General features: G+C 45.4%; 1 protein-coding gene across 2 annotated transcripts in view; it reads right to left on the bottom strand.

Annotated features, from left to right (window-relative positions):
* Window positions 1–11,411, bottom strand: part of Usp8 (ubiquitin specific peptidase 8) — a 49,251-nt gene extending 37,840 nt beyond the window's left edge. For both annotated transcript variants that reach the window (XM_042687860.1, XM_042687861.1), the window contains exons 1-2: window positions 11,261–11,411; window positions 874–1,039 (exon numbers count right to left, since the gene is read on the bottom strand). In XM_042687860.1, coding sequence (XP_042543794.1) covers window positions 874–977 — 104 coding nt within the window. In that variant the 5' untranslated portion in view covers window positions 978–1,039; window positions 11,261–11,411. The remainder of the gene's footprint in view (window positions 1–873; window positions 1,040–11,260) is intronic.
* Between the last annotated feature and the right edge of the window lie 1,512 nt (window positions 11,412–12,923).

The following is a 12,923-nucleotide window of genomic DNA, read 5'->3' as shown; positions in this document are numbered from 1 at the left end:
TAATTTGCATATTAGCAGAACATCCATGAATTCTGCCAAGACAAAGATAGGTAGGTACTTCTCTAAGAAGGTATTACTTTCTTCAAGTGATTGTATTTTTTCTTTCCCAGCTATGGGGCTTGAACTCAGGGCCTGGGAGCTGTCCTAAGCAATTTTGCTCAAGGCTAGTATTCGACCACTTTGGGCCACAACTCCACTTCTAATTTTCTGGTGGTTAACTGGAGATAGGAGTCTCATAGCCAGACACCAGTGGCTCATGCCTGTAATCCTAGGTACTGTTGAGGCTGAGATCTGAGGATCACTGTTCAAAGCCAGCCTGGGCAAGAAAGTCCATGAGATTCTCATCTGAAATTAACCATCAGAAAAACTGAAGTGGTGCTGTGGCTCAAGTGGTAGAGTGATTGCCTTGACCTGAAGAGCTGAGGAACAGTGCCCAGGCCCATAACCAACAACAACAAAAAGTCTCACAGAGGGCTGGGAAGGTGGCTCAGTGGTACAGCGCTTGCCTTGCATGCATGAGGCCCTGGGTTTGCTTCCTCAGCACCACATAAGCAGAAAAAGCTGGAGATGGCACTGTGGCTCAAGTGGTAGAGCACTAGCCTTGAGCTGAAGAGCTGAGGGACAGCGCCCAGGCCCAAAGTATAGACCACACGACCGGCAAAAAAAAAAAAAAAAGTCTCACAGACTTTCCTGCCTGGGCTGGCTTGGAATTATGATCCTCAGGTCTTAACCTCCTGAGTAGATTAGAGGCATGAGCCACCAGCGCCAGGTGATGGTACTGATTTTCAAATCAACTTTAACAATTCATCTAATGTAAATAATAAATGAACTTAAATGACTATATGAGTTGTCAAATCAGCCAAGGATACATACTTCTTTGTGCTTATTTTCTCTGGTTTAACTTCAGTTTTCTTGTTGAGGTCTTTCAGGGATGAGCTGAGGTAGAGTTCTTTAGGAACTGAAGCCACGGCAGGCATGATGACCAGCTCTTACTTTCCACCTTCACAAGAGATGGTGTATTTCATGAAAAGTAGTTTTCCTGAAATGACAAATAAGTCCATTAATTTTCTCATTACCAGAAAATAAGTCCACATGTTTTAGTGGAAACATTACTAAGTATATAGAGACAAAGACTAACGCCATCATTGAGCAGAATGGCTGAGTACTATACAGTTTTGTAATTTCATCTTCTATCTGGACCATCAGTGGTGGTAGTAATCTAATGACAGGATAATGTTCAAAAAGTCAAGCAGAACTCATTTTGAGGATTCATCACTAATACGGTTCTTAACTAGGAAAAGTTGTTACTGATTTGAACTTCATGAAATGAAAATCTAGAACATGTACCTGAATATTTTTTTGGGGGGTCTGGTCGTGGGGCCTGAACTCTGGGCCTGGGCGCTATCCCTCAGCTCTTCAGCTCAAGGCTAGCGTTCTACCACTTGAGCCACAGCGCCACTTCCAGCTTTTTCCTTTTTTATGTGGTGCTGAGGAATCGAACCCAGGGCCTCAGGCATGCAAGGCATGCAAGGCAAGTGCTCTACCACTGAGCCACCTTCCCAGCCCTACTTTTTTTTTTTTAATGATTACCTTTGAATTTAGGATATATTAGAGGCAAACAGTAAACAAACTACATTTGGTGCCCAGGCAACTTACAATAGGAAATTAGCTATTTCAATTTTAATACAGATATTCTGCTATAGAGAGAGGTAGTGTGTGCGTCTACGGCCATACCACCCTGAACGTGCCCAATCTCGTCTGATCTCGGAAGCTAAGCAGGGTCGTGCCTGGTTAGTACTTGGATGGGAGAGAGGTAGTGTGCTTCCAGCAACTCAAAGATCAGATATAGTGTTTCTTTATAGTTTAAAAAATATGAAAGGGAATGTTTGTAAGCAACAGTAAAACAACACAGTATGACAGCAATCTCTGGAGTTACAAATAACAGAAGTACTCTAAGGAAAACTAAGATGGATGATTCAGTATTGCTAGAGAGATATTGGCATTATGCAAGTAATTGAGTTCTGGAGGGAGAACGTTATTGATAGATGAGGAGTCAAAAAAGTAAAGTATGGGCTGTGAATGTAGCTTAGTGGTAGAGTGCTTGCCTAGCATGCATCAAGCCCTGGATTTGATTCCTCAGTACCACATAAACAGAAAAAGCCGAAGTGGCGCTGTGGTTCAAGTGGTAGAGTACTAGCCTTGAGCAAAAGAAGCTCATGGACCCAGACCCTGAGTTCAAGCTCTAGGACTAGCCAAAAAAAGAAAGAAAAAGTAAAGTACATCTTTAGAATCAGTCACTAGAGGATGAACAAGAATGTTATTATTATGTATCATTTTTTTAGTAAGCCTAAAAAAAGTTTCAGCCAGACAATAAAAAAAGAGAAAGGTCACACTGAAGTGTCTCCTTTGTTATTTAAAGTTAATGGGGAGCCATAGCAGGGTTCTGAAGAAGGGAGTTATGTGATCCAAAATTGGTGGCTAGAGATGGGAAAAACACCAGTTATCTACTGTAAGGATCCTAGGGAAAGACAATAAAGGTCAGAAGTAGGGCAGGCCAGAGGCGATGGAGGAGTAGATAGAAGAAACTCTGCAAAGATAGAATGACAGGACTGGACAGATGCTTACAGAAACAGGGAGGAAAAATACTGCCATAACATTATGCCATCAAAGGTATTAGCCAGGGCTTCCAGAACAAAGATCATACATATTTCAGACAGAGTCTTGCTATATAGTCTAGGGTACCCTTGAATTTATAATCCTGCCTCAGCTTCCTGAGTGCTGCCTATATAAGTATGCTTGGCTGATTTTTTGCTAGCATTAAAAATACATGCAGGGGGCTGGGAAGGTGGCTCAGTGGTAGAGCGCTTGCCTTGCATGCATGAGGCCCTGGGTTCGATTCCTCAGCACCACATAAGCAGAAAAAGAAAAAAGCCAGAAGTGAGGCTATGGCTCAAGTGGTAGAGTGCTAGCCTTGAGCTGAAGAGCTGAGGGACAGCGCCCAGGCCCAGAGTTCAGGCCCCACGACCGGACCCCCCCCCAAAAAATAAATAAAATAAAATAAAAATAAATAAAAATACACGCAGGGCTGGGATGTAGCTCGGTGGCAAAGCGCTTGCCTAGCAAGTACAACATCCTGGGTTCGATCCCCAGTACCAAAAAAGAAAAGACAAAAAAAAAAAAAATACAGTTAAAAAAAATAAAAATACGTGCAGCAGATGGGGCTGGGAAGATGGCTCAGTGGTAGAGTGCTTGACTTGCATGCATGAGGCCCTGGGTTCGATTCCTCAGCACCACATAATCAGAAAAAGCCTGAAGTGGTGCTGTGGCTCAAGTAGTAGAGAGCTAGCCTTGAGCTGAAATGCTGAGGGACAGTGCCCAGGCCCAGAGATCAGGCCCACTACTCCCCTTCTCCCCCAAAAAGCAGCATTTAACTATTATTTTTATTTATTTATTTTTGTTTTGTTTTGGCCAGTCTTGGGGCTTGAACTCAGGGCCTCGGCCCTTTCCCTGAGCTTCTACTGCTCAAGATTAGCAGTCTACCACTAAGACACATTCTTAGTCCTATTATTATTATTTTTTTTGGTCGGTCGTGGGGCTTGAACTCTGGGCCTGGGCGCTGTCCCTCAGCTCTTCAGCTCAAGGGGAGCGCTCTACCACTTGAGCTACAGCGCCACTTCCGGTTTTCTGGTGGTTTATTGGAGATAGGAGTCTCACGGTCTCTCCTGCCCGGGCTGGCTTTGAACCTCGATCCTCAGATCTCAGCCTCCTGAGTAGCTAGGATTACAGGCATGAGCCACCAGCACCCGGCTTAGTCCTATTATTTTTAATAGCAAAATCATACATTTTCCCAGAGATCAGAGGATTACAGTAGTCTTTTTCCCCCAATTAAGTAAGAAAGTAAAAAATATACATCTAACCTTCAGGGATCTCAAAGGAATGGATACGTAATAATGAATCAAAAATGTAAAATGTAGTTCTTATTAGAGATGAGGGGGAGACAGGTACATGCCTCTAATTGCAGAACCTGGGAGGGGGAGTAAGGAAAATCAAGACCCAGTCAGTGAAGGTGAGGAGGGCCTTAAATGATTCTCACTGGCCAATCTGAAAAGCACTGCTCTGGGGAGCTACGGAAAACAGGACTTTTAGTCTTGTCATAGTTTAATTACCAATAACACGTTCAAACTGTCTAAAGAAAAAGACAACAATTACTATACTATATATTATTACTATGACTATGGTCACTGGGAAGTCATTGGAAAGTTCAGTATAGCTGGAAAAAATTTTTTTCCAGACTGGAATGTACTCCATTCGTGTTCTAGCCTTCCTTAAGGGGCCAACTTGGGTTTCATCTCTCTGTGAAATAATCAACTGGACCAAAGGAGCCCACTGATATGTCCACAGTCTTTCCATAATCCTTAGTAGACATTTAATAGAAATTATAAACTGTGGGGCTGGGAAGGTGGCTCAGTGGTAGAGTGCTTGCCTTGCATGCATGAGCCCTGGGTTTGATTCCTCAGCACCACATAAACAGAAAAAGCTGGAAGTGGCACTGTGGCTCAACTGGTAGAGCGCTCGCCTTGAGCTGAAGAGCTGAGGGACAGCATCCAGACCCAGAGTTCAGGCCCCATGACCAACAACAACAACAAAAAAAATTAAACTGTACTATGAAAGGGTTAGGAGCAATGGGTGACAATGTTGTCAGACACATTGTATTCATATACTGTTTTGTAGAATGGGAACTTCTTTGTACAACTACTTAGAGATATAATAATAAAAAATGTAGGGGCTGGGAAGGTGGCTCAGTGGTAGAGCGCTTGCCTTGCATGCATGAGGCCCTGGGTTCGATTCCTCAGCACCACATAAGCAAAAAGAAAAAAGCCAGAAGTGGCGCTGTGGCTCAAGTGGTAGAGCGCTAGCCTTGAGCTGAAGAGCTGAGGGACAGCGCCCAGGCCCAGAGTTCAGGCCCCACGACTGGATCCCCCCCCAAAAAAAATGTAAAAAAAAATTAAACTGTACTATGAAAAGAGACACATCACATTACAAAGAAATTTCAAGGTTCAAAATGAGCCACAACAGACAAGTCTGTGAGATTCTCATCACCAAATAACCAAGCAAAAAGCTAGAACTCGGGAGAACAGCCGAAGGGGTGACATTGACCAAGATGTATTATAAACTGACGTGTTTAATTGAAAACCCTTTGCACAGCTACTCAAATTTTAAAAAACAAACCGGAAGTGGGGCTGTGGCTCAAGTAGTAAGAGTGGCAGCCTTAAGCAAAAAAGCCAAGTGAGAGAGAGACCCTGAGTTCAAGCTCCAGTGCACATGAATAAAGCCAATGCAATGAGCTTATATTTGATTCAGTAGGGAATACAAAAGCCTGTTTTTGATGGGAACAATATAATTTCAGTGTAGTAAAATTGTGGCTATTCATGCTAGGTTTGAAAGATCAGTGAGATGTAGTAATGCATGTCTGAAATGCCAGCACCGGAGGCTGAGGCAGAAAGATCATTAGTTTCAGGCCAACTGGGGCCACATAGCTACACAGCTGAGACACTGCTAAAAGGGAGATGATGGCATTGTGGCTGAGGTGTATAGGTGTGTGTGCACACGCGCATGCGCGTGCGCATGCGCTCATACATGAGCTCACACTAGTGATGCTCTGAAGAAATTAATACTGTAGCTTAAAATCAGTTTGTCATAGCACTTCTCAGATGGGCACATCCCATTTTGGACCAGACAGGGCGCTGCTGTAGAAGGCTGCCCCACACAGTGGCGGTTGTAAGCAGCATCCTGGTCTCTACTCATTATCTGTCAGCAGAACTCAACCTTCTCCAGTTTTGACAACCAAATGTCCCTGGATGTTGCTAAATGTCCCCCTGGGGGTAAAATTACTTCTAAATTACAGCCACTGATTTGTAAGAAAGTAGATAATTCAATCTTGAACATGTTAAGTATACGATAAAAAATAACTAAAGAAAGATATCTTGATAAGAAATGTAAATATGTAATTACAAAGCAGACATTAACTGTCTAGACAGACCAGACATTAAATCTACGTCTCAATTACGAAGGCATCAATGTTAATTTTTATAATCCCTATTGTTTGAGAGAGAATGAAGTACAGATACCGAAATACTACTAGGATTTAGTTTAAATAATTCTATGGTTTTTTGTTTTTTTTTTTTTGTCGGTTGTGTGGCTTGAACTCTGGGCCTGGGCACTGTCCCTGAACTCTTCAGCTCGAGGCTAGCGCTCTACCACTCGAGCCACAGTAACACTTCCGGTTTTCTGCTGGTTTATTGGAGATAAGAGTCTCACAGACTTTCCTGCCTGGGCTGGCTTTGAACTGTGATCCTCAGCTCTCAGCCTCCTGAGTAACTAGGATTACAGGCATGAGCCACTATTGCCCAGTGATAGTTCTATTTCCTTTGTTCTTGTGTAGCATGTGTGTGTGTGTGTGTGTGTGTGTATAAAATTTTATTGTCAAGGTGATGTATAGAGGGGTATGTAGCATATTTTAAAACTTACCTAACATTTATTAAAATACAGGGAACTCAGAAAAGGAAACAAGAGTTATGGTTATGGTAAAGGAATATAAGGAGAGTGCAGTATCACAGAAACCAAGGAAAGAGAATTCCAGAGAACTTTTTTTTCCCTTGTGCTACCCCTGAACTCTTACCTTCAAGGATACTGTTTTACCATTTGAGCCACAGCTCAGACTTTCCTGTCTGGGCTGGATTTGATCTGTTTCTTGAGGAGCTAGGTTATAGGTGTGAGCCACCAGCACTCGACTTCCCAAGAACTTTTACAAAGATCATAGAATGCTAGGGAAAAGAGGAAGTGGAATAACGATCCCTATTTTTGAAGAAAAACTGGTAAATATTTAGAATATTTGCTCTACAGGAGGTAAAGTATTAAAAGGCACACGAGATATTAAAAAAAAAAAAAATCTCACTTCCCAATGAAATTTCTACCTCTTAAAATGAAAGGGAAGTGATAATACAATTGATGCCCAGATGCTGCTGCTTACCAAGTAAATGAGAGACCTGGAGGATGGCCCATACAGGTTAAAGAAGCTACAAGGTAAATGGTCAGAGTCATGAACATAGAGAAGAGCTACGAAAATGCTTTGGTAAAAACAATATAACAATTTGTTTCCCACTGAGATCAGCATCACAAGTCAATCCCTAAGCTATCAAAATTATGAGAAATCAGAGTGTGTGTATGTGTGTGTGTGTGTGTGAGTGAGAGAGAGAGAGAGAGAGAGAATGTACTGGGGTTTGAATCTGGGGTCTACCACTTCAACTATGGCCCCAGTTTCAGCTTTTTGCTGGTTAGTTGGAGGTAAGAGTCTCTTAGATTTATCTGAAGCTGGATCTGAACTGTGATCCTCAGATCTGACTCCTTGAGAAGCTAGGATTATAAGTGTGAGCCACTGAAGCACAGCAATATTTTTTCTTTTTCTTTCTTTTTTTTCGTTTCTGGTCGGTCATGGGGCTTGAACTCTGGTCTTGAGCGCTGTCCCTCAGCTCTTCAGCTCAAGGCGAGCACTCTACCACTTAAGCTACAGCACAACTTCTGGTTTTCTGGTGGTTTATTGGAGATAAGAGTCTCAAGGTTTTTCCTGCCCAGGCTGGCTTTTGAACCCCGATCCTTAGCTCTCAGCCTCCTGAGTAGCTAGGATTACAGGAATGAGCCACCAGCACCCGGCTTTAAACTATTTTTTAAAGTGTTCAACTGAAAGAGTTCAAAGCCATTTTGGCAGGAAAATCCACAAGCTTCAACTCCAATTAACACTTCCCAAAAAAGTGGAAGTGGAGCTGTGGTTCAAGTGGTATGGTAAAGCCATGAGCAAAAAGCTCAGGGACCAACTAGGCACTTAGTTCAGACCCCAGGACTGACAAAAAAGTCTGAGCTGGCTGTCAGTGGCTCATGCCTGTAATCCTAGCCACTCAGGTGGCTGAGATCTGAGGATCTCAGTTCGAAGCCAGCCTGGGCAGCAAAGTATGTAAGTCTCATCTCCAATCCAATTAACTACCAAAAATGCCGCAAGTGAAGCTGTTGCTCAAGAGGCAGAGTGTTATCCTTGAGCAAAAAAGCTCAGAGAGGGGGCTGGGAAGGTTGCTCAGTGGTACAGCGCTTGCCTTGCATGCATGAGGCCCTGTGTTCGATTCCTCAGCACCACATAAGCAAAAGGAAAAAAGCCGGAAGTGGTTCTGTGGTTCAAGTAGTAGAGCGCTAGCCTTGAGCTGAAGAGCTGAGCGATAGCACCCAGGCCCAGAGTTCAGGCCCCACGATCAGACCCAAAAAGAAAAAAAAACGCTCAGAGAATGGACATGGACACACACACACACACATCTTTATATGATTCCCTCCAAATGTTTTCTTCCTTTTCTTGTGACATTGGCACATCTTTAAAACTAAGTAGTAAGAGCAGTGCACCAACCCAGGCAATAAAGCATGACTCTTTTTGAGAAAAAAAATGTTAACAGAAATTTTAGGGCTAGGAAGGTGGCTCAGTGGTAGAGTGCTTGCCTTGCATGCATGAGGCCATGGGTTCGACTCCTCAGCACCACAGAAACAGAAAAAAAAAAGCCGGAAGTGGTTCTGTGGCTCAAGTGGTAGAGTGCTAGCCTTGAGCTAAAATACAGCACCTAGGCCTAGAGTTCAAGCCACACAACCGACAAAAAAAAAAAAAAGAAAAAAAAATTACTGTTTCCAGTTACCTGTTGCTGCAGAATACATCACTCACTCAAAAACAGTGGCTTAGCCAGGTGCCAGTAGCTCACGCCTGTAATCCTAGCTACTCAGGAGGCTGAGATCTGAGGGTTGCGGTTCAAAGCCAGCCTGGGCAGGAAAGACTTTGAGACTCCTATCTCCAATAAACCACTAGAAAACCAGAAGTGGCGCTGTGGCTCAAGTGGTAGAGCGCTCGCCTTGAGCTGAAGAGCGCAGGGACAGCGCCCAGGCCCAGAGTTCAAGCCCCACGACCGACCAAAATAAACAAAACAAAAAAACAGTGGCTTAAAATTATTTTTATACCTCTATATTTTCTCTGCGCTGTCTTTGAGTTAGCAAGACGGAGCTCACGGAGGGTTTCATGCATCTGTACTGAGATAAGTAGCTGGGGTTGGAGTTATCTGAAGCTCAGCTGGGCTGGATTCCCAGGTGGCTACCTTACATGTAAGGCAGTTGATAATGGCTGCAAGTTTTACTAGGAAGACAACTGGAGTGCTTCTTTCTTTGTAAGGCTGAGGCCCAAGTATACATGTTGAAAGAGAGAATAGAAACTACTATCCTCTTCAAACTTAGGCCTAAAAATTGGCAGAACATAACTTCCATAGTTCTCTATTCTATATTAGAGCAAAAGTGCTTTCCCTATGTCACCTAATAGACTTCCATTGTGTTGGGGGAAGGGAGGCATCCAGGACCTTGTAACCCAGTAGGCTCTATCTGTATCATTGAGCTGTACCCCTAGCTTGATTCCTCCTTTCTGAAGCAAAATAAAATTATTTTACCAACCTGGGTGCTGTCCCTGAGCTTTTTTTTTTTTCTCCTTGCTCAAGGTTTGCTAGCACTCTACCACTTGAGCCATAGCTCTACTTCTGGCTTTTTGGTGGTTAATCGGACATAAGAGTCTTATAGGAACTTTTCTGCCATGGCTGGCTTTGAACCATGATCCTTAGATCTCAGCCTCCTGAGTAGCTAGGATTACAGGTGTGAGCCACTGGCTCCTGGTACTATTGCAATATTATGCCTTATTTATTAGATATAATAATTAGATCTAATTAAAGAAAGAGCCCGGTGCTGGTGGCTCACGCCTGTAATTCTAGCTACTCATGAGACTGAGATCTAAGGATCATGGTTCAAAGCCTGGCAGCAAAGTCCATGAGACTCTTTATCTCCAATAAACCACCAGAAAACTGGAAGTGGCTCTGTGGCTCCAGTGGAAGAGCACTCACCTTGAGCTGAGGAACTGAGGGACAGTGCCCAGGCCCAGAGTTCAAGCCCCACGACAAAAAAAAAAGCATCAGTACAACCCACATCACCTCACTTAATGTAGAGCTGCAACAACTATTTAAAAATCAACATAAATGACATTCAACAATCTGAAAAAACAGAATGGCTTGAAATGCAAAATCCGCTTACAAAGCAAAGCCGCAGAGCAAGACCACATACTTAATAACACTTGGCTTTTTGTGTGTGTGCTGGTTGTGGGGCTTGAAGTCAGGTCTTGGACACGGTCCCTGAGTTTTTTTGCTCAAGGCTAATGCTCTACCACTTGAGCCACAGCTCCACTTCTAGTTTTTTTTTTTTTTTTCTTTTGGTGGTAACTGGAGGTAAAGAGTGCCATAGACTTTCCTGCCTCGGCTAGCTTTGAACCGCTACCCTCAGATCTCAGCAGCTAGAATTACAGCGGTGAGCCACTGGTGCCTGGCTTCAAATGGTATTTTAATGCAGCCAAAATGAGTAACACACACCTTTTAGGTAGGCATACCTTTTTGACCGGAAACCCTTAGAAGCTCTTAACAAATACTAAATTCCTTGGGCTCTACACCACCTTTGTGAGTCAGGTGAATGTGTCGTGACTGACTTGTTCAAGGTCACAGGATAAACCAGAGGCAAGAAATAAACCCAAGAGGCAGAGGCACCAACGCACATTCCTGAAATTAAAGGTCCTGATGCGTCTCTTGGTTACAGGGCAGGTGAAATGGAACTTGTCTGTGCCATAAATTCCAGGACGGAAGGCGAGTTGTTATTTTCTTTTAAGGAAAGCAAAACTTCTAGTTAAGTTGTAACTCATCCATTTATTAAACTCATACTTGTACTTCACTAGAAGCTTCCTGGGGGGGGGGGGGGGCGGAGGCGGGACGGGAGGGAGGGAGGGGGTCAGAGGAGGAAGTGGAACCACTCGGAGGGGGTTCTAAAGGCCTTGGGGACCCGTGGGTGGGACAGGATGGCCGGAAACAGAAGCAAGAGGGAGGAGGAGGAGGTCAAAGTCGGGTCTGAGTGTCCCAAAGGTTAAAACAAAACACAAAAAAAGGAGGGATGGTGGTCAAGGCCACTCACACCATCCAAGGTCGCGGGACCGCACCACCCTTTCGAGGCAGCGGGGAAGCGCAGGGCCCGGGCCCCGCGTCCAGGTCCAGGCGGCGCAGGAGGAGGGGGGGACGGGTCCCTCCCCTCTGCGCGGGCAGGGCCGGTCCCCGGGTGCCGCCGCCGCCGCCGGGCCCGGCTCTGAGGCCGGATTCTCACTCACCGTGGCGCCGGACGCGCTTCACGGACGCCGGCTTCTCCGCCCGAGGCCCATCTCCCGACAACCTGGGCTGGACGGGGAGAAGGTTGAGCCTTCGCTAACGCGACGGAAGCCAGCCCAGCTCATCCCCTCTTCCCGACGCGCACTGCGCGGCTGCGCGCGCCGTGTCACGTCCGGAGACGTCACGCCGGACGGGCCGGGGCGGGGCTCTCGCGTGCGTGCCCCCCCCGTGGCCACGCCCCCCTCGCGCAGCTTCCGGGAGGCCGAGGCGGCGGCGGCGGTGGCGGTGCAGCCCGCCGAGTCCGGGGCGGTGATCCGGGTGGGCTGGGAAGGCCACGCCGTGCCGAGGTTAACCCGGTTTGAGGCGAGGTCGTCCGCCGGTCCCTTCCTCCTCCCGTCACCCCTTGGGCTCTGCATTTTCCAGAACTGGGCTGGGCCTTTCCCGTTGCCACTGCGCGTCTTGGCCAGTGTCGGTTTTCTTTCCGTGCTTGACGTATGCTTGTCCTCAGATTGAAATTAAAAAGAGCACACAAAAGCCTAGCGAGGGGCGCCGGGGGCTCACGCCTGCCGTCCCCGCAGCTACTCCGGAGGCTGAGGTCTGAGGATCGGGGTTCGAGGCCAGCCCGGGCAGGAGAGCCCAGGAGACTGTGGTCTCCAGTTCACCACCAGAAAGCCAGCCGTGAGTTGCTTGCACACTCGCAGTAATCGTAATCGTTCTGGAAAATGCTTCACCCCCCGCCCCCCCCAGCCTGTGTAACCCGGGCTGGCCTCAAACTTATCCTCCTGCTTGGGCTTCTTGTGTGCAGGGCCTACAGGTGTGTGCCACCTATGGGATTTCAGAGATTCCCTGTCGTCAAGTCATCATAGACAGGGTTACAACATTATAAGCGGGCTTTGGAAGGTTACAAACAACTTCGCATCATTCATTCTGTGTGTGTGTATGTGTGTGTGTGTTTGGAAGGTTACAAACAAACGCATCATTCATTCTCCCAATCATACTGTGTGTGTATATGTGTTTGGAAGGTTACAAACGCATCATTCTTAAAATCATAGTGTTCAAGAGGAAGTGTACTCATAACCTCACTCATGTAACTGTAACCCTCTGTATAGTAGCTTTACAATAAAAAAATAAAATAAAAAAAAAATAAATAAATAAAATCATAGTGTGTGTGTGTGTGTGTGTGTGTGTGTGTGTGTGTGTGTTGGGCCTGAGGCTTGAACTCAGGGCTTGGGTGCTGTCCCTGAGGTTTTCTGTGCAAGGCTAATTGCTCTACCACTTGAGCCACCGCATTTTTTTTTCTTTCTTGGTGCTTAATTGCTGGTGAGTCTCAGGGACTTTTAATATCCTGGCACCTAAAAGCAATCCTGTATGATCAGTGCTTCTTCCTTTTTTTTTTTTTTTTTTTTTGCCTTTAAGTCATTGCACAAAGGGGTTTCAGTTCAACAAATCAGTTTATAAGTATTATGCATCTTGGTCAGTGTCATCTTTTGCACGTACCTTCAAGTTATGTGGTTCCATATTCACATATGTACATTGAACACAATTGTTTTTGCTTACCCTTTCTCTCCATTCTTCTGCTGCTCCTCCCTTTGACTGCCCCCCCCCTTTTTTTTTTTTGCCGGTCATGAGGTCAGAACTCTGGGCCTGGGCACTGTCCCTCAGTTC

This window comes from Dipodomys spectabilis, unplaced genomic scaffold (genome assembly GCF_019054845.1).
Source record: "Dipodomys spectabilis isolate Male_0828 unplaced genomic scaffold, ASM1905484v1 ptg000108l, whole genome shotgun sequence".
Taxonomy (NCBI): Eukaryota; Metazoa; Chordata; class Mammalia; order Rodentia; family Heteromyidae; genus Dipodomys; species Dipodomys spectabilis.
This window is presented reverse-complemented; position numbering and strand designations above follow the sequence as displayed.